The 24,504-nt window shown below is 38.6% G+C and overlaps 1 protein-coding gene across 4 annotated transcripts in view; it reads left to right on the top strand.

Moving 5' to 3' along the window:
• Slc16a12 (solute carrier family 16 member 12) overlaps window positions 1-24,504 on the top strand; it is an 80,234-nt gene that overhangs the window by 42,867 nt on the left and 12,863 nt on the right. For all 4 annotated transcript variants that reach the window (XM_026415234.2, XM_026415233.2, XM_077798941.1 and 1 more), the window contains exons 2-3: window positions 19,496-19,743; window positions 23,718-23,821. In XM_026415234.2, the coding sequence (XP_026271019.2) occupies window positions 19,634-19,743; window positions 23,718-23,821 (214 nt within the window). In that variant the 5' untranslated portion in view covers window positions 19,496-19,633. The remainder of the gene's footprint in view (window positions 1-19,495; window positions 19,744-23,717; window positions 23,822-24,504) is intronic.

Genomic DNA, 24,504 nt, shown 5'->3' with positions numbered 1-24,504 from the left:
TTATGATCCTCTTGCCTTACCCTTTAGAGCCACTGGGATTACAGGCAGGTGCCACTGTGCCCTATTACTAATACTATTTATTATATTTTCCTTATCTATGATAGATACCCAGGCTGGTTCCATAGTTTGGCTGTTGTGAATTGTGTTGCTATAATCATGGCTCATATACATATTACTATAGTATGCTGATTTTAATTCTTTAGGATAAATACCAAGAAGTGGTATAGCTGGGTCATATGGAGCTCCCATGCCTAGTCTTTTGAGGAGCCCTCATACTGATATACATAGTGGTTGCACTAATTTACAATTCCAGAAACAGTGTAAAAGTGTTGCTTTTTCTCCATATTCTCTCCAGCAATTGTTATTGTTTGTATCCTTGATGGCTGTCATTCTAATTGGAGTAAGATGATATCTCAATGTAGTTTTAATCTGCATTCCCTACTTGCTAACAGTGTTGAACACTTTTCCCCCACATATTTGTTGGCCTTTCTTTCTTTCTTTACTCTTTCTCTTTCTTTCTAGGAAGTATCTGTTTATTTCATTTGCTCACTTATTAGTTTGTGGGGGTTTTGGTGTTAATTTTTTTTAGTTATTTGAATATTCCAAATATTATCTTCTGTCAGAGAGTAGCTAGCAAAGATTTTCTCCCAGCCTGTAGATTCTTTCTTCACGTTCTTAATTATTTCTTTTGTTGTGCAGAAATTTTTTAAATTTGATACTTTATTAACTGGGCATTATTTTCTGAGCTTTTGGGGTTTGATTGAGAAAGTGACTGCCTGCCCCTATATGTTGGAGTGTTGACTCTACATTTTCTTTTAGGGGTTACACAATTTCTGATCTAATTCCTATGTTTTTGATCCATCATGAGTTGACTTTTGTGTAGGGTGAGATCTAGGAATCTAATTTCATTCTTCTACATATAAATAACCATTTTTTCCAGCACCTTTTCTTAAAAAGGCTTTTCTTCGGTGTATGTTTTTGACTTATTTGTCACAGGTCAGATGACTGAATCTGTGTGTTTGTCTCTGGTTCTCTTAGTCTGTTCTATTGGTCTGTGTGTCTGTTATAATGCCAGTATCATGCAGTTTTTGTTACTATGGCTCTGTAGTATAATTTGAAGTCAGGTATGGTGATTCTTTCAGCATTGATTTTTTTGGCTTAGAATTGCTTTGGCTATTCTGCATGTTTTATTCTTTAAACTAAATTTTAAGACTTTTTTTCCAGTTCTGTGAAGAATGTCATTGGTCTTTGGATAAGGTTTGCACTAAATCTGTATATTGCTTTCAGTAGTATGGCCATTTTAACAATATTAATTCTGCCTATCCATGAACATAGGAGATCTTTCCATCTTCTGAGATCTTAAATTTCTTTCTTCAATGTTCTGTAGTTTTCTTTTTGGAGGTCTTTCACCTCTCTGGTTAGACACAGTCTAGGTATTTTATTATTAGGCCATTGTGAACAGGACTGTTTTCTTCATTTCTTTCTCAGCAGATTCATTATTGGTACGTTAGGAAAGCTATAGATTTTTATATGCTGATTTTATAACCTGCTACTTTGCTGAATTTGTTTATTAGCGCTAGCAGAATTCAGGTGGAGCTTTTTGGATCTTCTAAGATTAGAATCATTGCATCTGCAGTGATAATTTGATTTCTTTCTTTCCTACTTTTATCCCTTTTATTTCCTTCTCTTGCTTAATTGCTCTGGCTAGAATTTCTAAAACTATATTGAATAGAAGTGGTAAGAGTGGACATCTTTGGTTCTAGGTTTTAAAGGAAATGCTTTCAGTTTTTCCTTCATTTATTATGATGTTGACTTTAGGTTTTTTTTTATGATGTTGAGGTAGTTTTCTTATATCACTAATTTCTTCAGTGTTTTTTATCATGAATGGGTGCTGAATTTTGTTGAAGGCTTCTCTGCATCTATTGAGATGTAGATTTCCTTTTCTTTTTAAAAATCTTTCTGAGCCAAGGTCTATTATTATTTGCAATTGTACCGCAGCCTAAGGGTCTCTTATAAGCCCTTGTCAAAGAAATACTTATTCAGAATATTTTTCACACCCAACTTCAGGACACATGTAAATGCCTTTACATGAAGTCTGTGCATAGGGAATGGTGAATGATCTTCTTTTGTAGTTTATGAAGTTCTAATCAATATAATTATCATTCTCCAATGCTCTCCTGATTTAAAAATACAGTAATCATACGATATGGAAAATTTAACTTTCTTATCTCTTCCATTAGACTTCTGGTATCAATAAATAACAATAACACTAGTATTATAGCTAAAATATATTTGAACATTTACTACATGCATGTCCTGTGCTTCATGATATGATGTGAGTCATCTCATTTCATTTCCACAAATCCATGAGGTATAGGAATTGGGATTAGGAAGGATCAATAAAAAGCATTCACCTTTCCCCTAAGTTCCAAACTAATTTAGAGGTAGAACCAGGTGTCAAACAGATTAAGATCAAAATATCACTATTAATTGCTAATATTACCAATGACTGGGGAGTGAGGCTTAAAACTACCAGCCAAATAAGGTTGCAAGTACTTTGACCATGAAAAAGACTTACTCAAGTCTCAATCACTGGCAGCTCCTAAACAACCACAGACCTCCTTACAAGAATATTTGACCCTTTTTCATTTATAGTATGGAACTCCTGAGAAGCATAAATGTTCTCTACTTACAGGAAGATCCTACATGGAAAAAAAAAACCAGAGGAAGGGCCAAGGGGATCATGCACAATTGTTTCTTCCAATGAATCACTGAATTAACTCCTCTTATGGAGAAAAGGGAGGAAGTCCAGGAGTGTTAACTCTACTGTGGTTCTGCCACATGGAATCATGGGGAAAGGAGGTCTGTCCCCAGTTGCAGGTACTCTACATGGCCTTATCCTACAGATAAGGAAACAGAGGTACCAAGACCCTGAATAGGAGCTCACTTGGTAAGTAGCAGAGAAGTCTAAATAAGGTCACTGAATACATAAAACATGGAGTCAGGATTTAATAAGGCAGCCCAGGACAGCCTTAGACTTGGCTCAGGTACAAGGCACTGGGAAATTTAGAAAGGGAGGGAAGATGCAAGAGGAGTTAAAAAAAAAAAAAAAGAGTGAGAGAGAGTGATAATGGTTGGTCTTGTTGTGAGAGTTGGGAAGGGATCAAAATCACCTGTATTTTTCTAGCATACCTAGTTTAGAAAGAATGAAAACATTTAAAAAAAAAAAAGTGACTCCAGAAATGAATAGTCAGTGCTTTCTTGGACATGTGTTTTTGAGGTACCTTATAGTTGACTGGAAATTTAAGTCTGCAACTTGGAAGAAAGATTGGAAGCAGAGATTTTTAGATTTTAGTTGTCCATTTCAAGGAGATTGCTGGCTGAATCTAAGGGAGTACTCAAGTCTAAAAAGCTTTATAGGGGCTGGGGATGTGGCTCAAGCGGTAGCGCGCTCGCCTGGCATGCGTGCGGCCCGGGTTCGATCCTCAGCACCACATGCCAACAAAGATGTTGTGTCCGCCGAGAACTGAAAAATAAATATTAAAAAAAAATAAATAAATAAAAAGCTTTATAAATGAGTTTTATATTTGAAATACCAAAAGATTTGAGTTGATACCTTCAGAGATTTGATCTAGTTTAAAAGCAAGGCCTGCATCTCCCAGGACTTGACCATGACCCTAACACACTGCAGAGCAAGCTTACAGGTGACACCAACCTACCGCAGTTTCTGTTTGTCTCTCCAGGTTCTGTCATCCAATTTCCGCCCTATTCTCTACCCTAGGAAGCTGACCTCAATGCATATCATCAACTAGACTCCCGTTAGGTCCAATAGTGCCTCCTCTGCCCCTGCTGCTTAGAAGGCAGAAGGAGCATGAGGTTGGTGTTTGCATTCCCTTGCCTCCTTTACTATCAGATCCTATGCCGGAACGTTTCCCTTCACCCAAAACCTTCTACAGCAACTTTCCAAGGTTCTAGTAACTGCTTTCTCTCCCTTTGCCCCTTCAGTCCTACAAGTGTAATGGCTTGCAATTGCTACCGTCCTGGGAGACTTCACTTCTTGTGTTGGATTTTATTAACATTGCTATTTCCTTTAGAAATAATGTCTTTGTTGAAGTCTCTTCCATTTCCAAGTTACTCCTGGGCCTTGAATAATACACCCTGAAAACCAGAAGAGAATCATGTTTTCTAAGGCACTAGTCTTACCTGTAGTAAACAGAGGGGCTTCTATTCTGTGGGACTTAGACCTGGGATGACAGAATTAGTACATGTGCAAATTCACATTACAGGCAGTATTCTCAGTGGCTTGAAGAATATCCTACACAATTGCCATGATTTTTAAAAATGCGCATAAGTGTCTTAGTGAGTCACAAAATAAAATAAAAATTATTTGAAAATATTATGAAGTTCATTTTATCTCTTCTCTTCCTATGTTTTTTTAAACAACAGATAACTTAATATTAACAATACAACTTATTACCAGGCTTAGCTAAAGGCATATTTTTAAGCTTATAGATTGCACAAACATGCAAAAAAAATATTGAGAACTAGTTTCAGGGCCCTTGTCGTTCAAAGTTCGCCCAACTTGTTTGGGTCCCTAACTAGAAGGAGGTGGAATGAACTGGCTCAGTCATAACTATTTCTATCAGGATAAGAACAAGGACAACCAACCACATCTAGGGGAATTTTTGTATTTCTAACTTTCATTTCAAGGAAGAAAGTCAGGCCCTCCGTCTCTTACAGAAAAAAGAGCACACCACATTCTCGGCCTTGGCAACACCTTGTCCTTTGTGTGACCTGCTGTGGCTCAAGCAGTGAGCAGAGTCTACAGAACACAAAAATAAACATCTCTGAGGGCCTGTGGAATTTGATGGCCTGTGTAATGTGGGGCAGACAGTGGGCCTCAGGCCAGGCTCTGTAGGTAAGCCCTCCCGCGGCCCACACTCCTTCTTAGCCACTCCGCAAAAGCAAGAAGAGCGAACCTGGCAGTAAAGCTCTGTTTCCAGGTTTGGACTGGTCTGGGGTCAGGCCTGGACATGCCCCCGTGTACCCAGGGAGCTCTGCTCACCTAGGGCTTTATGAGCCAAATGCTGGCTAGGCTGGTTATAGTGGATAAAAGAACAAAGAAAACACTGGTGATTTATTGCCCCCATTCCTAAAGCTCCTTGTACCAACTCCCATGTGATTTGAGAAAAATCTTTGGAACTAGAGAGTTGAGGAAGTTCATTCACGAAATACTTTTTGAGCATCTCTTCTCTTCCAGGTGCTATCCTGGAGGTAGACTGAGCAAATGGGAACCATAGTGTCCCCTGCTGTGAGGGAGCTTACACTGTCACACAGATGTGTGTCCTTCTGCCTGCATTCTCTTTCAAACACCAGTTTTCCATGATGCTCCATGATATAAAGGGTTAACTTCTAACCAACTGAAAATTTTTGACTCCTTACCTCTCCTGTTTCAACAACATGGTGGAGGGCAGTGATTACAGAGTGTGGCAAATGTTGTGGTTTAGACTGGCTGTACCGTTCTTCAATAATAGGTTCTCTGTTGACTAACAAAAAGACTCTGTCAAATGTGCCTCAAATTCCCAGGTTCTCCTCTGCAGCCAAGAAGCTTTGAACATCACATAATCTGACTTAATAATTCCACATTCTGTAAGAGTGCAAAATTAGAATTAAAGAATTCCACAAAGGGCACCAAGTTAGACAGAAAAATTTATTCATTACGCCACGTAAATATTGAGAATGAATTCTGTACCAGATAATTTGCTAGGTGCTCGGTTACTCGATTGTATGATATATCTATATATGTCATAAGATACACACATACATGTGTATTTTTTTATTTCATATGTATATTTTTAAAATCAATCAGGGCTACAGCTCAGGCCTATCACTTATTTTACTTTCAAATAAGAGAAAAGATTTCATGACTACAGAAAATGGAAATTGGAGGCAAGTTCCTGGTTATAAACTGATGTTGCCTAGAATCCGTGGCTCTGTGTATCAGGAACTGAAAGGGTAGAAGAGAATTTTGCTTTCTACATTCCGCCTTTAATGTGAATCACGAGTTGTATCTTTTCCTTCCTTTCTGTAGACCAAATACCATATAAATCACTTTGCTGTTTATTCTGGGTCTTATGTAAAGTATTCTTATCCTCAAAATATCACACACAGTGTAGAAACTTTGGTAGCTTTCTTAGCAAAGGTCAATGTTTCAGTTTAGTGCCCAAAGGTCCCTGACAGGCATCCAAAAATTTATGGTTGAAGTCAGTAATTATTTACTCCCCTGTTACCAGGATTTGTTGGAGGACAAAGCAAAGAGAAGCAGAAAAGAAAAAAATAAAAAGTGAATCATTAGTCTTTCTTCATCAAAGAACCTATGGGCAGTGTTTTTGAGCAACAAAAGTAAATCCATATGCAGTTAAAGACATCCTACGACCCAGACCTTGATCCCTGGATCAGAGTGTACAACTTGAGCAGAGCGGGGCTTCCCTAACTTCCTCTCACGTTAGACCCTCCTGGAAACTGACTTTGCCCCCAGGATAGGAGTCTATAAAGCTGGAATTCTTTGCTGTTCTGGCATAAGGGCTTTGCAGGTAGTTGCTGAAATTCCCTCACAGCATACTTGGAAAACTGTCCTTCCACATCCTTTACACACATGGTCCCTCTGTGTTTCCTAGTCAGAGATCGGGATGCTAGATGGGGCCTAGAGTCCTGGGTTGGGGAAGAATCATACATTTAATTCTTGGTAAGAGGGGATAATACAATGTCAAGAGACTGGGCAGCAAGTTATCCTCCATGAATATCCACAGGGGTTTATAATCCACAACGTTTAGCAAATATATATGCCAGGCACTGCTCTATACGATGGGGACACAGTGTGGAAAACATAACAGGTGTGGCCCCCACCGTGATGGAGCACAGAGGCCATGGAGAAACAGCAGTGTGCCTTGATGAAGAGCGCAAGTCTGAAGTCAGACCTGAGGTGGGATCTTGGTAGGACATTGCTTGCTTTATTTGTGAAGTGGAGATTATAATACCTGCTTCATGGGGTTGGGATGAATGGAAGCTGGAATAACATTTATAGCAGTGAATTCAGAGCCTAGTGGTTTAAGTGCCCTAAATAGTAACTGTTGGTATCATTATTATTTTGTGACTTTGTCCCTGGCCTAGGAGTCAGAGATGAGCTCGAAGAGCTGGCGATGCCTCTCTGACGAGAACACTGTGCTTCAGTGTGCTCTACTTAGAGACAAGCTGGTTGTGTTAAGTAGTCTTCATCTTCTAGTTATAATGGATGTTTTTCTTGCTTTATGTCTGGAGATTAGTTTATTTTTTAATGACTTGAGTGTGTGTGTGGGGGGGGGTTCCTCAGTGAAGGCAGAAGTCTTTTTATTCATTTATTAGGCATTAATTAAGCTCTTACTGTGTACCAGGCTCTGTGTGAGTGTGTATAAGAGTGGTGTATGTGAGTGTGTGTGTGTGTGTGTGTTTGAGAGAGAGAGATAGACAGACAGACAGACAGACATGCAGTTTGGGGGTGGTGAGGAGAATTGAGGGGGAAATATGTCTGAAGATAGTTTCTGTTCAGCGGAGTTAAAGAGTCTAGCGATAGAGATAGATCAAGGTAAGTAGATAACAATGATGTCCTTGGTAGTGCAAGAAGCAGGCATGGGCAAAGGTCTCTAAGAGCCTGGATACGGAAGATACCTGCTTTGAGGTGTGGATGCAGTTGAAACAGGAGTGATAGAAAAGTCAGATGGGGAAGTGGAGAAGGAAGGAATTTGAAGGTAAAAAGAACAGCTTGTAAAAGATATGAAGCCTGATATTTTTAGTGAGTTGCAAAAAATTTATAATATCATAAGTAGGTGAGGGCAGATGTGGTGGGCTGGAAATGAGGTTGATATTTGGTAAAGGAGTGGTTGTGCATATGGTTGAATCTAGTTTCTACTGTGGACTTTGAGGACCAGGCAATGCGCTCAGTAGATGCTGTCTGAGGACATTGAGTTTCCATGATCACAAATAGTGTTTTTGTTTCCTTCTTGCTACTACAGAGACAAGAGTGTCTACATAGACAAGTTTCAAATGAGATTCCCTAAGGGCTACAAATAATGTATCCTGAAAGAATACTGCCCCACTGCAGAGGGTCCTTCCAGTAGGGAAGGGTCCATTTGGAAATCTCACAATTTTTGGTTGCTATAATAAATCTAAACTTTTTCATAAGCCTCCATTTTAAATGAAGGCAAAACTAGGGTGTTCATTTTGCAGTTTGTGTCCTAAGGAAACTGTCTATCCACAGATTATGAAGATCTTTCTCCTTTGTTTTCTTCTAGTAGTTTTATAGTTTTTGCTTTTATGTTTATATCTATGACCCACTTTAAGTTAGTTTTTGTGTATATTGTGATATAAGACTCAAAATTCATTTTTTCCCACACAAACAAATGCACAGATCTATATCTGGGCTCTGTTCTGTTTCATTGATCTAATGTGCCAATATCATACTATCTTGATTACTTTGGTTTTAGGGTAAGTATAGAAATCAATTGATATAAGTTTTTATCCTTTATTCTATTCTTGCTCTTAAAAATGACTTTGTTTTTTTCTAGGCCTTTTGCATTTTCATATAAATTTTAGAATCAGCTTGTAATTTTCTATTAAAAAGAGAATGTAGGTTGAGATTTCATCAAAACTGTCAGTCAACTTGAATAGATATGATATTTTCCAAGTTTTCTAATCCATGAACATGGTCTCTGTCTCTTAGTGTCTCTCTCTCTCTCTCCCCCTCTCTCTTTCCTTCATAAATTTATCTCATTGCTGTTTTATAGTTTTTAGTCTATAAGTAATGTACATATTATGTTAAATTTATTCCCAGGCATTTCATATTTTTCATGCTACTACAAAGTGATATTTTAAATTCTAATTTTATAATTGTTTACCACTAATACCGAAAAAATGCAATTGACTATAAGAGGAAAAAAATCACAAATTTCATTTAACCACAATTAATAGCTATGCATTTCAAAATATATCACTAAGTAATGAACAGACAATCACATAATGGCAGAAAATACCTGCAGTACATACACCTACAAAGGATTTGTATGTGGAATATAATAAATTCTTCAATCTCAACAATAAAAAGATAATCCAATAAAATATGGGCATAATATCTGAATAGACATTCATAAAAGAAGATTTATGGATAATTAATGATTATGTGGAAAAATGGTTGACACCATTAGTCATCAGGCAAGTACAAATTAAAACAGTAATGAGATACCATTATCTACTAAGTATTGTTCAGGTTTTGGGGCAACTGGAACTCTAGTAAGTTACTAGTAATATCATATAACCACCTTAAAACAATTTGGCATGTTCTTCTAAAGTTAAATATACACTTACCATATGACTCAGCACTTTCATTCCTTGATGTTTACTCAAGAGAATAAACATATGTCCACAAAGAGGCTTGTGTATAGATGATCACAGAAGTTTTTTCATAATGGTTTAAAACTGGAAGCAACGCTAATGTTCGTCAACAGATGAATGAATAAACAAATTTTAGTACATCCATAACACAGACTACTATATTCAGTATTAAAAAAGGAACTAACTAGATACAACAAACTGGATGAATCTCAGAATATCATCAGGAGGGAAAAGGGTGATAACTCTGGTAGAGCCTGTGTTCAGCACATGCTAGGCTGTGGGTAGCCAATCCCTAGCATGTGTGTGGACACACACACACACACACACACACACACAATCAGCAAAAGAAGTCAGAAACAAAATAGCCCACATCATGTGATTCCATTTTTATAAAATTCTTGGCAGATAAGACTAATCCATATTAACAGAAAGTAAACCAGTGGTAGCCTGGTCCTGGGATTGGTAAGGACTGATGGCAAGGAAGCCTGATGGAGCATTTGTGGGTGATGAAAATGTTCAGTCTTGATTGTGGTGGTTGTGGTCACAAGAGTGTATACATTTGTCAAATGTATTGAAATGTAATTTTAAAATAGTGTGTTTTGTTGTATATCAACTGTGCCTCGATTTTAAAAGTTTTTAGCCGTCTTTACAAATTTAATCTTTTTCAGCTAAGCACAGTCTTTTCTGCAGATTACTTAGTCAAATCCCAGGTTAATCTCCTTATGAGCATTGTTTCTCCCCTCTGGGACTTCCCCCTTTAGAAGTGTCTGGTCTGGGGACAGCACATGAAGCCCTGTGGCAATGGCAGAGACGGTGGTTGTCATACAGGTTGCTGGTTATTCACTAAGATCTCATGAGCCTGTGCAGAATTCCCCCTCGTATTGGTCAGTGGGACCCCTGCTGATCTCCTGGACCTCGTAATACAGTGAAACTCATCTTGCTGGTGTCCAGGTGTTGACTTCCATCCTCATGGTGTGTTGTGCTGAATTGTCTGCTGTTGGCACAACCTGTAGTTTGTACTTTCTGTATGAAAGTACTTTCCTCAGGGCCTGGAGAAATCCCCCAGCTTTCTTGCTAAGTTCTTCTTAAGGACCAGCTGTCATTCCCACTGGGCCTACTTTACTTGCCAGAAAGTCACTTTCCCTTTTGCCACAGCCCTCTCAGCTCTTGGTCATCTTCTGTGTCTCCACTGAGAACATGGGAGAAATGTCTTCATCAGTGGCTCCGTGAAGCTGCATCTTCACCCGTGACCTCCTTGGGACAGCTTCTCCATCAACAGGCGAGCTTGGGAGCACTCTCTTCACTGTACCACATACCTGCCCTGGTCAGACTCAGGGAGTGAAAGATGTATCCCTGGGAAACTTGGGCAGGTCATCACTCTTTCTTTAAAACAAAAGCAAAAACAAAAACAACCTTTCCCTTTCTTCCCAGAATGGGCTTCTACTTTCCTTTCTGCATGGTGAGCACTTCCCTACAACACAATCTGTGGTTCCTTGACTTGCAGAACTAACCTCATTCCCTATAGCTGCAAGTTCCTTGTCGTAGCCTTAATGACTAAAGAGGCAAGAGGCAGTACAGGGTTTTGTTTTGTTTTGATTTGTTAGTACAGGAATTTTTAGAAATGCCATAAAAAAGGAACAGACTGGTAAACTTCACCGCTCTTCAGTGATAACAGAGAGCAAAGCCAATTTGATTGACTGGGAGTGCTTATTCTACCAGATGACCTCAATGACAGGGAAGGTACACTGGATTATCAGCCACCTGGGTTGGGGTGGTGGGTGACACCAGCAATTCAGCAGCCTGATGAATCAGGAAAGAGCGGCAGAGAGGAAGTGACTCACACAGCATCTTACCAAGGAGTAGGGTCACTTGGACCCAGCCATCTTGATTTCCACTCTGGGTGTTTTCCTGTCACACCCCTTTACCTCTTTTGTGGCTCAAACTGATTCATAAAGGAAAAGTACAGCGAAAGGTTAAGAGGCTGGAAATAGAAGGGATTGGGGAAGGAAATTCCTTGTTGGAAGCCTTCCAAAAACAAGGGGATTCAGGTCCACTCTTTCCTTTTACCTAACTGCTTACTGAATGATGTAAGAAGTTTGTAGGTTTTCTACTGAGAAAGGGGATCGCTTTGGAAAAATTCACTGAGGGCAACATGAAAGAGTTTCCCCACAAATGGAGTGTTTTACAGGAGGGTTATTGAGTGTTAGCAAGAATTCTTTAGGAATGACTAGATCTTTTTTAAAATAAGAAGGAAAAAGTAAAATGAGACTACATCCCAATTTGTACTATAAGGAATAACCTTAGTAGAGCAACAGAGTAAACAGTATTTTGTTGTTGTTGCTTCAGAAAATTTTTCTGAAGCCAAAATAAGAATCAGAATGCAATTACTTTTTAGTGATTGGTGTCAAAATACAATAAATTGGATGTTCATTAGTGAAATGAAGAACTGTTTGATGGTAAATGCTCCCATAATTTGCAATTTTAAGTACACTACTAACTCAGAGTAGCCTTTCCTAATGTATTTGTCTAATATCAGGTGGGTTAATTATTTACAAGGATGCCCAGGTCAGTGTTGCAGGGAGACTGTCAGGCTGCTTCCAAGTCTCTGGGAATTGAGATTCACCTTGTCTAACCTGCACATTTCTTCAGAATACATACAAATCTGCTAGACATTTTTTTAAATATTTATTTTTTAGGTGTAGATGGACACGACACAATACCTTTATTTTTATGTGGTGCTGAGGATCGAACCCGGGTTCCGCCCGTGCTAGGCAAATGCTCTACAGGTGAGCCACAATCTCAGCCCCATCTGCTGGACATTTTTGAGAGAAACTCACTTGGGCTGTTTTGTGAGCAGCAGTCTACCCTTGTGCCAACCCTGCAGGCTGCCCCTTCTTCCTTTTGTCGTGATTGCCCATATGAATAGGCACTGAAACTTTAGCATCGCTTGGACATCTTGTTGACAGAAATTCCAGTAGCAATTTTTGAAATCTTAAGTGTAGATGGACCCATGCACCCCTCAAAGCCAGCCAGAGCTACTTGTTGGCCTCTATGCTCAGATGCAGTGTTGTCAGGAGAGGCCCTTCCCTTCCCTGAGCTTTGGTTTCACCATTATGAAAATAGCGTCATCTGTGAGGGTTGTGAGGCTCAAGGGTGAGTATTCACAGGCAACTGTGAGTTGCAGTTCAGCACACACACACGTGTTCAGGGAGGACGTCGCCTGCTCTGTGGCTTCACCTAGGTCGACGCTGCCTTATAACAGTCCTTTGTTCATCATGCTGTTGCTATAGCAACACTGGAATTGTTACTTAAAATTTTTGTTTGCATTTGTAATTTTTGAGATTTCCTCATAAATCAGTTACAATTACAATTGTAATTTTTGAGATTTCCTCATAAATCAGTTCTTATAATTGTGAGGATGCCAAAGAGGGAGTATTCCATCAAAACAAATGAAAAGAGACACATTTGGGGTTAGCAGAGGCAGAATATAATGCTTAATATTCTTGTAAAGAAAGGAAACATTCTATTTCATCAGGAGCTTGGTGTTTACTGTGTGTCATTTATTGAGTAATAACTTGTTTTTAATGTGAAGTATCAACAAATGGTATGGTTATTTTTAGTCTTTGAGAAGCCATATAAAAGAGATTTTTGTACTCACATTTTATACTATAGTGGACCTGAAATAATTATTCAAGAAAATTGGGGGTTATTATACAATTGTATATACACATTATACACACACACACACACACACACACACACATATGCATGCACGCATGCACGCGCGCACACACATACTTACACACATACAGTTTTGAAGATTAATAATAACTTAATCATGCCAGTCCAACTATATTCAAACTATATTCATCTTTGCATATTCTTGTTTTGTTTTGTTTTGTACCAGAGATTGAATCCAGGGGTACTTTGCCACTTAGCTACATCCCCAGCCCTTTTTAATTTTTGAGATAGGATCTCACTAAATTGCTTAGGGCCTTGCTAAGTTACTGATGCTCGCTTTGAACTGGTGATCCTCCTGCCTCAGCCTCTGGAGTCTCTGAGATTACAGGCGTGTGCCACCACGCAGGGCTCCTCTTTGCATAATCTTGCATACAATTTCTACATAAATTTCACCTCGCTTCCCACAGAAGGTATATACACTTTCAGAATATTCTTGCTTTCATGTTGCATCATAAATGCTTTCCATATTGGAATATTATCTTCTTGTTTGTAAGTTTAAAGGATTACATAGTATTCCATTTATTTACTGGATCGTAATTCTCTAAACACTTTCCATTTGTTGAGCATTTAAATTGTTTTTGTGTTATGTATTATTCATAAAGCAGTTCTAATGTTTTTGCTCTTAGTGTTTGCTTCCCTAAAATTGTTTTCTCAGAATCATTTTGCAGAAATAGAATTGCAGTTCAATGAATATGAATCATTTTCTGATTCTTGATCCACAACACTACACTGCTCTCCGGGTCTGTTGCATGGCACTGTTTCAGTGTTTAATAACAATCGGCAATGCCACTGAAGGTGGTTCTCATACAGTACATTTATGAGTAGGTAGATTTACCCTTCCACTGGAAAACATCTTAGTGTAGGAGGTTATTTAAATGGAAAACCTGAGACTAGGACCAAACCAATGCAGAGGTTTCTTTTTAAAATATTTTTTAGTTGTCAATGACCTTAATTTTATTTATATGCAGTGCTGAGAATCAAACCCAGTGCTTCACACATGCTAGGCAAGCACTCTACCACTGAGCCACAACCCCAGCCCTTAATGCAGTGGTTTCTAAGTTTTGACTTTTTGACTGTAAAATTAATTCTATCATTTCATGACACACTGAAGCTAACTGCATTGGCTTAACTGATTATTTATTCCATTATTTGCATTTGTATGCAGGTGTAAGCCAAATCTTGAATGCCGACCCTATTGGAACTGAAAGAGAGAGAGAGAGCATGCTAGACATAAAGCGTAATATAAATGTGATTCACATATGACTGTTTAAAAAGCTTTGATTTATGCCAACATGATACAGGCAGAAGTTGAAAATTGTATTGCCTTCGGGGTCCTGAGGAGTTGTCTATGAGTGAAATAGCATGGGGTTGGACAGTCTGGGCCATCAGGGACAGGTGAAGTGGGAGTACAGATCTTACCTGAATTGGGACACTACCACTTGGTCCCAGCTGACGACTTTTATAAAAAGTGTTTAATTAGTGCATTATAGTTATACATGAAAGCGGGGTGGGGTTCATTTGGGCATGTCCACAAAGGCATGTAATAGAGTTTGCTCCATTTCGGTCCTCAGGGCTTCCCCTTTCCCTTCACTCCTTGCAACGTAGAAACTTTAGTGCTTCTATTTTTTTTAGGAGTATTTGGATGTTTGGATCTTTAGGTTTTAGATAAATCTTCTGATATGTACATGTAGTAGTTAATATAGTCATTGACATTTTTACTAATTAGTAAATGTCATTCTGGATGCAACAAAAATGCCCTAACGTTCAGTTTGGTCACTGCTGCCAGTTTGAGATTGCTTTCATTGGACTCTAACTGCAATCCAGTGAAGCAGGCAGAAGAGGGTATTTTTTTGTTACAAACAAGCTGAGGCCCAGAACTGATTGTCCCACCGTTTGTGCACTGCCTGTCCCCTGGTGACGTAAGCTTCATGAAGCCATTTCCTTCACTGCTCACAACCCAGCTCCTGGAATCATTTCTGGAGCATGTGGACACTTGGAGAAATATTGATTGAATGAATGAATGATGAACAAATGAAATGAAGTTAAGTCACACGTCAAACAATGTCTACATTTCTGTGCCAAATATTCCTCATTATTTATCTCATTTTAATTTGACAACATTTTGAGAGAGTTAATAATATTATTTTGTAGTAAAGCAAGCTGACGCTCAGTAAGTTGCCCTGAGTTCATGCATTTTAGAAGTAGAGACTTCAGGCCAGAACCCAGATCCTCCTTGGATTGCTGATTCCTTTCTCTATCCTACTCTGTAGGATATCTAACAATATCAATATTACAACTCTGCCACATAGTTATAATATTGATATTGTCCACCCTATTCTCCCAAACCCGGACATTTTATCTTGCATCACCTCTTCCTATGCTGCATGTGGGGGAAATACAGAGGTGATCAAAGTATTATTCTATGAATTACCTGGTTTATTGCCATACAAAGAAAATTTTTGCTTAGGTTCATAATGCTTAAGGAGGAGGGGAATAATGGGAACAGTCTCACAGGGAGTACATTAGATGTACATTAAGCACATAGTGAGTTCCAAATTTATTGAAGTCCAGTTACTCAGGAGCAGACCTCTGTAGAAAGGAAAATGTAATTAAAGTTTGAGGTGTATCTTTATACAAGCAGTTTTTGGAGGAACTGGCTCTACCATTGCAGCAGAGATCTGCAGTGTCACATGAGGTGCCCTGGTGCTTGAGGGTGGTGCCGGTGTTGGTGGGCAAGTGAGTGTTCAAAGCTTGGAAGCCAGCATAGTGTCACCCTGTTACAGCCTGAGTTCTCAAGTCTTTGGAGAAGCAGCCAGCAGAGTGTAGTTCTGCCGTGGCCTAAGTTCTTAAAGTGTCAGTCAAACCCTTGAGATTATATATATCTTGAAGTTCTGTAGTTGCTATGGTTTGGGTCTCGAGTGTTGTGCAAAGGTCCACATGTTAAAAGCTTGGTTCCCAGCTTGTGGTGTTACTGGGAGAGTCCTTTAAGAAGTAGGTCCTAGTGGAAAGTCTTCAGATTATTGGGAACATACACTGGAAGGGGATTGGGGGACTCTGGTTTCTTTGTCTGTTTTGCTTCATGGCCATGAAGCAAGGGGTTTTGCTCTGCTACATACTCCTGCCATGATGTGCTACATTGTTTTAGGCCCCCCAGGCAGAATATAATGTATTTGCCCAATCATGAATTGGAAACTCCAAAACTGTGAGCCAAAATAATATAAATTGATTATGTCAGGAATTTGTTATAGTGATGGAAAGCTGACAAACATAGTAATTGAGGTTAATAACTCACACATGGGGGTCTGATGAGGTTTAATGTAACATTCCTGAAGGAAGAGGGAGTTTGCTCCCACATATGAGGGTCTGATAAGATGTTGTATTCTTAAACAAAACATCAAAACAAAAAAAAATGCAAACTCCAAAAGAAAAACTTTATGTAATAAACTATGTATTTGGAATCATTTCAAAGCAACATAACACCCTAGAACAACGGCCTACACGCTTTCTCTGTGAAAGGCCAGATATTAAATGTTTTAGATTTTGTGAGTCACACATTCTCCATTGCAAGTATTGAAGCTACCCAAGACAAATGTACATAAGTGTGTATGGCTGGGTTCCAGGAGCCACATTTTTCTTGAGGGCTATAGTTTTTCAGTTGCTGCCCTAGAAGACAGGGAAATTACCCACTCAACTGGGGTAAGTTCCTAGATCATAGTAGATGTTTAAATTCTGTCTTAGTTATTTATCTTTACTTAATGATTCTTAGAAATGTTTACTGCTGTTGCACCTTATGTTACTCTGAGGTTGCAGTGGTGTGCTGGTAAATGCGTAACAACTAGTTCTCTGGTAGGATATAAAGGCTTTGATGAGTAGTTTGCCAATTTATGATTTCCGTGGTATAAATATCATGGTTATGGCCAATTTCAACTCCTCAAGATGACTGAACACAGCATGGAGAGGACATGCAGTTGGGGCTGGCTCTGGAACCTTAGTGTCTGAGGGACTAGACCAGTTTGGATTCTTCTGGAGTAAGTAACAAAAATTCCAACTAGTTATAACAATAAGTAAGATGTACTGTTACTTAATAAGCTAGAGCGAGTGGCTCCAGAAGTAGTTAACTCAGCAGCTCAGGGACATCACTGAGGTCCCAGTTCTTTTCATTGTTCTGCTCTGCTGCCTTGGCTTATTGACTCTGTCCCTGGGCTAGCTTCCTTCATGGTTAAGGGATGGCTGTGGTAGTCCCAGGTATCAGGTCCAGATTCAGAATGCTTACAGGATGAAGAAGGGCTTGTTTCTTTCCTGTGTCTTAAGAACAAGGAAACATTTCCTGGAGGATTTCCCCCAAAGTCCATTGGCTAGAATTGCTGTACATTTCATCCCTTGTCATTCACTGACAGAGGGAGGGAGATCAGCCACAACCCATTCCCAGAAACAGGGAATTGGATCAGCACTCCCTGAAGCATGTGGCCACTGGAAAGAGCTGGTAAATACCTACCTGAGCAAAACCAGGGAGAGGATAGAATGGAGAATGGGTAAACTATGGATTTTGAGTGGGCAGCCAACTGCCTGCTACAGTAGTCTGTGTCTGTGAAAACTATGAATATAGTAGCTCTTTTAAGTTAGTCTTATCTCTGAGTGTTTAATTTGAGGGAAAAAAGTAATAGGCTATTAAAGCTACTTATCTGCAGCACAGATTTATATTTTGGAGGGATGGATCCTGAAGCTCCAGAGTGTTAGAAATTCCTTTAGAGGACTGGTTTTGCTTTGAATTTGGAGATAATTCCATGGCTGATGAAGCCAGTGATCTACAGACACCTTTCAGGGAAATAGCAATGGTACCATTTTTTAAAAAAATGCATTTATAGCTGCCTCAGCCTGCATTTTACTTCATCCTTTGAGTGTGTCATCAGCAAGAGTTGTATGTGTAGGATCAGGCAAAAATGTTTATGAATTTCTACCACAGAATAAGGACATGTGATGGAAACCATGCTGGGGCATGGGTTAGGAATAGTGGCCTTATAATCAGACCAGTTCATGTCCCACTTCTGCTGCTTAATAGTGATAATAGTAATTGGGAAAATTAAGCTCTCTAGCCTAGTTTCTTACCTACTTTCTTTGGGTTGTTATAAGCGTTAACTTTTGGTTATTCTGTCTCTGAGGCTGTGGAATAGCATTTTGGCTTATGGAAAGTATTCTATAAATGGTAGCTCTATATCATTGTTTTCACAAGCCCTGACACTGGTATTTTTGACTATTAATCCCTAGGCCAGTTATTAATATTATTATTTCCAATAATGATTTTTATTTTCTTTAATCAGTAGGTTTAGTATCAATATTGGTCTTCCAATATTTTTGATGAATGTCTAATACTTTTCAGCTGTCTACTTGCTCTCCTTTGTCAGCCTTCCCACATTCACAGGATGGCTAATAAGATAAAGAGGAGGCACCTGGCTTCAGAGTGAGCCATCTTGAGTGGTGTATGTGGAATTACCGTTGTTGCCTCCGCTTCACTACCTATGCTCTGTATTTGCTCACAGAATTCACCGGCAAACAGTTTGTTCCAGTGGCTTCAAAGATGTACTCATGCAAAATTCTGTTGTGAGCCATTTTCTTATATTAACACATAGCTTATTATGCAGTTTGGTTTGCCTATAATTTACCAGGTGGTACATAGTCTATGTTCACCTGATAATGCACACTTTGTCATGCTTGAAACAATCTTTCGTTTAATTGATGTTAATACTTCTACTTGCAATCATAATGAAATTGTATCAACAACTGAGTTATTTGCTCCATCCACTAAAAAGTGTACCTGTCAAAACTCTTATTTTGCCTCTTAAAAAATTTGTCCTTAACTATAGTTAAGGAGGCTGAAGAGTGCCTTAAGGAACTTATTTCCTTGCATTTTCTATGGGGCCAGAATCCAGGCACAGCTTAGTGGGGTCTTTCCCCAAGGACCTCACAAAGCTTCAGCCAAGGTGTCAGCTAGTCTATGTTCTTAACTAGGGAAAAATCAGCTTCCAAGTTCACTTGGGATGTTAGCAAAAATAAAAACAACAACAACAACAGCAAAAAACAAAACAAAACAAACAAACAAACAAAAAAAAAACCTCTAAGATCCATCAAGTTTTTTTTTTCCCCCTTCTGTTAGATGACAGTTCCTGCCAAGTGGCTGTCCATGGGCAGTAGGCAACATGGTAGCAGGTTTCTACCAGGCCAGTGGGAAGGCCAGGGTACAAACAGGAAAGGAACAATCACTTCTTACCAAATGAAAAAACCCACCTTTGGACAGGGCAATAAAATACAAATATGTCCCCATTTTTGTTTGTAGATGGCCAGTAACCCATGTGCCAGGTAGCATTCTATGCCGACCTTGAATAACAACAGGAAGCCGCTGAGCAGCAAACTCTTCGTAGATCATAACTTGCTGTTGGAATAACTTAGAAAAGAAGAAAAAGGAATTGGAACCATGGCAAAAGTAAATAGACCTGGGTCTACCTCCCCTCCAGATGGAGGATGGGGCTGGATGATCGTGGCTGGCTGTTTCCTTGTTACCATCTGCACCCGGGCGGTCACCAGGTAAGTGGAGATTTTCTTATTTTCTTCTTTCTTTCTTTCTTTCTTTCTTTCTTTCTTTCTTTCTTTCTTTCTTTCTTTCTTTCTTTCTTTCTTTCTTTCTTTCTTTCTTTCTTTCTTTTCTCTCTCTCTCTCTCTCTCTCTCTCTCTCTCTCTCTCTCTCTCTCTCTCTTCTCCCTCCCTCCCTCCCTCCCTTCCTTCCTTCCTTCCTTCCTTTCCTGCCCAGGCTGATCTTGAACTCCTGGACTCAAGGGATTCTCCTACCTCACCCTCTCAAATACTGGGACAATAGCTATCATCTCTGCCTGGGATTTTATTCTTAGTTTGTTAAGAAGACCTGGTTTGTCTTTTCTTCTAAATATGCTTCATTCTATTTCTGAAACTATCATTGTGAAAGTGTGTGTGTGTGTGTGTGTGTGTGTGTGTGTGTGTGTGTGTGTATTTCCTTTGCACAGATTTTTTTTCTTTGCAAGTTCTGATATTCAAGAGTTTGGGAGAGTGGTCTCTTCTATAATATCTGATATGTGTTAGAATATTTAGTAGTGTTAGGATATTTTTAGACCAAAAGTAATGGCACACCAGCATTCATTTTCATCAGCAGCTCTAGAAGATGTTAAAGTATATGATATAATTCTTTTTGCCCTCTATCTTCCTTTATCATTAATATGAAATATTTAAACATGAGATAACATGGGTCATGTCTAAATTTGCACATTAGAGGAGGAATTTGTTCCAAGGTATTTTCAAAATGAAATTACTATTCTAGAGATTTTAAAGAATTGATAAATCCACACCCAAGAAGCTAAGATAATATCTGATATGTGTTAGAATATATAAGCTGACATGGTTTCAGAAATGTGCAAGATGATTTCTGCAAGTTCATTTTTCCAGAATTTTCTTATCTGTCATATTCATGATAAATGTTACTTAAGATAAATCTTAATCATTAAGATTTAATAGTGGAAGTGGAAAGCTAATTGGGTGTGTGGTTCCTAATTCATAAATCAAAAAGCACTATGACAAGTGATCATAATGGTATAACATGTGTCTTTGAATCTAGGGATGAGGAAAAAGAATGCCAAGTGACAAAAAGTGTGATTATAATGCTTACAGTAAATTTGTGAGCATAGCATATGGAGTTACTCTTATGCAGGGTTAGAAACTATATTCACCCCTGAAAGAAAAAGCATGTAAGTTGGGAACCCTTTGGTTCAACAGGTACTGAGTCCTTTGAATCTCACAACCTGGAATTCTGATTTTTTAAATTTCATTTTACATTTTGTCTGTGGTGATAGAGGCTGAGTTTGAGGTTGAAGAAGGGGAACAACATAAATACAGGAATTCTCTCATTCTCATTTGCTCATTTCTTTCTCTCTCTCTAAAAGTATGGTGTTTGCTTTGCTTAAGTTAGATGGGTATACATTGCAACTCATTTCATTTCATTTTTATTTGGAATAAATACTTGAGATCTGCATATGTTAACTCTTTCCTATCAGGTGCTTTTTCCTCCCCAATAGTACTCTGCTTCTTCTCTGGCAACACATTTTTGACAGTAGAAGAAACTCATTTGCATTAATAACTTTATTTGAAGGCATCATCAATAAAGGCACGAAACCCCACCCCCCCAAAATTGTCCTGTCATAGTGCCAAGGGGACAGTTTTCTCCAAATTCCTCTTACAGAGACCTTCTGCCCTGTGTCCTATTGGTAATTGGCCATAGGTAATATTATCCCCAATCCATGTAGAAACAACTACACATTAAGAGATTTTTAGATTATAATTTTGTTTCAACTTCAGTTGGTACCAATCCCACCAATATGTACCATGCATTCATTGAGGATGAGGCTCTGTGCTAGGTGCTTCCCAAATCCCAGAGATGTTGGACACCATACGGTAAACTCAGACATAAATAAAATAAAAATAAAAATGTGCTTAAGTAAAAATGAAATGTAAAATAATACTGAAAGATAAGTTCTGAGCTGTAAGTTCAGAGCAGGCTTTCTAGAGAAGTTGGCTTTGGAGTTTGGTCTCAAAGAATGAGAAGTATTTGGCCCAGCAGAAATGGCAGACAAAGATGTTTCAAGCCACATCAGTGCCATGCGCTTCACCTGTCACTCATTTGGTGGCCATGGAGAACAGATTCCCTTCCTGAACTACCAAAGATTGAGCCAAAAATCAGAAAAGAAGTTTGCATTTGGTAAAAAAAGAGAGGTTATCAGGATATATAGAGAGGAGGATGCCTGAGCTGAATGAGGCTAAAAGACAAAAGTGTGACTGTGTGGCCAGCATTGGACTCTAAATGTCCTGAACCAGGAAGCAGCCATGAGAACTGGCAAGGGAAACAAGTAGGTAATCCAAGTGTGATTCATTCAGTCAGAGAATCAGTGCCTACTGGGAAAACAACTTTAAAAAAATTTTTTTTTAAATTTACTTAAAACCTAAATATCATGCAATCCAAATTTTAAAAATTTGGAAATATATAGAATAAAATGTCTTTTTCTCCTCACTTTCCAAATCCCAGTTTCATTGCCTAAAGCTAACCTCATCAATAGTTTCTTAAGGTTGGCCCCAAAATAAGACAAAACAAAATCTCCCAACCTTATATGAACATGGAATGCATGTCCTTTTCATTTATATCAAATGGGATCATATTATATACACTGTTTTGTGCTTTCCCCCCCTCACTTAGTAATATCTCTTAGAAATCTTTTTGTATTAGCACACATGGCTGTACCTCACTGAATAATAGCTGCTTACAATTCCACCATATGAATGTATCCATAATTATTTAACACATTTTTATTGATTGAGCATTTATATTGTTTTTCTGGTTTTGCTGTTACAAAAAGTGTTGCAATATATGACCTAAGCCAAACTGAACAGACACTTAACAGATGAAGAAACACAAATGATCAACAAATATAGGAAAAAATGTCCAACCTCTCTGGCAATTAGAGAAATGCAAATCAAAACTACACTGAGATTCCATCTCACTCCAGTTAGAATGGCAATCAGTGCATACAGATCAGAACCATCATTTTAATACTTAATAATACAGTATTTAATTTATATGCCATAATCTGTTTAACCAGTCCTTCTTTGAACAGTTAGTTTGGTTACAGTATTTGGCTACAATAAATAGTTCTCCAAAATATATCCTTTTATGTATATCTATTATTATTATCATCATCATGATCTGATTATTACCTTTGTATGAATCCTAGAAGTGAAACTGCTGGGTTTTTTGTTTTGTTTTGTTTTACAATATCTTTATTTAATTTACTTATTTATATATGTGGTGTTGAGGATCGAACTCAGGGCCTTGCACGTGCTAGGCAAGTGCTCTACCACTGAGCCACAACCCAGCCCCCTGGGTTTTGTTTTTATAAATTGCTTTTTATTTTTAAAATTTTAAGTTGTATAACCACCTTTTAGAGTTATGGATAGTTGGGCCTGCTGGCACACACCTGTAATTCTGGATATTCCAGAGGCTGGGGCAAGAGCACCACAAGTTTGAGGCCAGCCTGGGCAACTTAGTGAGACCCTATCTCAAAATTTTAAAAAGGAGTAGGGCTGGGGATGTAGCTCAGTAATTAAGCACCCTTGGGTCTGGTCCCCTGTACCAAAAACAGGAAACCAACAAAACAGAGAAGCAGCAGCAGCAGCAGCAGTAGATGTTAACACAGTATTAAAATGAATAATGTTATTCTTGGCCTGCTGTCTTTTCTATAAATCCTTCTCTAGAGCAAGGGTCTTCACATCTACTTGTCTTCAGGAGTCCCTCTGTGGGTTGAATGCTTGTTGTTTTAGTTCTCCAGAATGACCCAAACGGTTCACATCTGAATTTCTACTTGCTATTCATCAGTCAGTAAAACTCTTGGAAATTGAAAAAACTGATTGAATCAAAATTTTAAAGTTCTGGGTCAATTCCATGTTTATTTGCTTTTTGTATAATATGCCTGCCTTGTATTTTTCAGATGTATCTCAGTTTTTTTTGTGGAGTTCCAGACATATTTTGCTCAGGATTATGCACAAACAGCATGGATCCATTCCATTGTAGACTGTGTGACTATGCTTTGTGGTGAGTATCACATATTGGGATAGACAATTCCCAGATACCCTTGAACTGTCATGCCCATGACCTCTGACCAGATTAGAGAAAATGACTTTGATTACCAGTTTTTCTAAGTGTAAGGATTATGTTAAAAATTGTACCTTGAGATAGAGTCTCATTAACGTTTCCCAAGTTGGCCTTGAACTTGTGATGCTCTTGCCCCAGCCTCTGGAGTATCTGCAATTACAGGTGTGTGTCAGCAGCTCTCTACCCACCCACCCCCAGCCCCCACCAAAAAAAAAAAAAAAAAAGAAAAAGAAAAAAATGTTGGCTAAGACTATATTAAAAGAAAAGATCAATCCTACCTATAGCCAACCTAACCAGACTTGCTTTTGGAATTAATAGTTTTGGCTGATGCTAGATGGGAGAAATAATTAATACACAGAAAAAGGCACATATCACCTGGTTCTTCCACATAAAGAGGTAGGATGCTGATCATCATAGAACTTGTCCTGATTTGGGGAGCAGTTTACCACATTGTACATGCTTGACTTTTGTTTTACAAATGCCATAGCATCCTTTTTCTCCAATCCAGTAAACAGTCACTGAATAGCACCATGAGTCATTTCTATATGCTCTCCTAAGTGAGAGGCAAGAGTGTTGCCATTACATCTCAAGTCTTGGTTTGCATCCCATTCCCTTCCCAGAGG

Source organism: Urocitellus parryii, chromosome 5, assembly GCF_045843805.1.
Source record: "Urocitellus parryii isolate mUroPar1 chromosome 5, mUroPar1.hap1, whole genome shotgun sequence".
NCBI lineage: Eukaryota > Metazoa > Chordata > Mammalia > Rodentia > Sciuridae > Urocitellus > Urocitellus parryii.
Note: the sequence above shows the minus strand (reverse complement) of the source record. Positions and strands in the feature narration are given on the sequence as shown.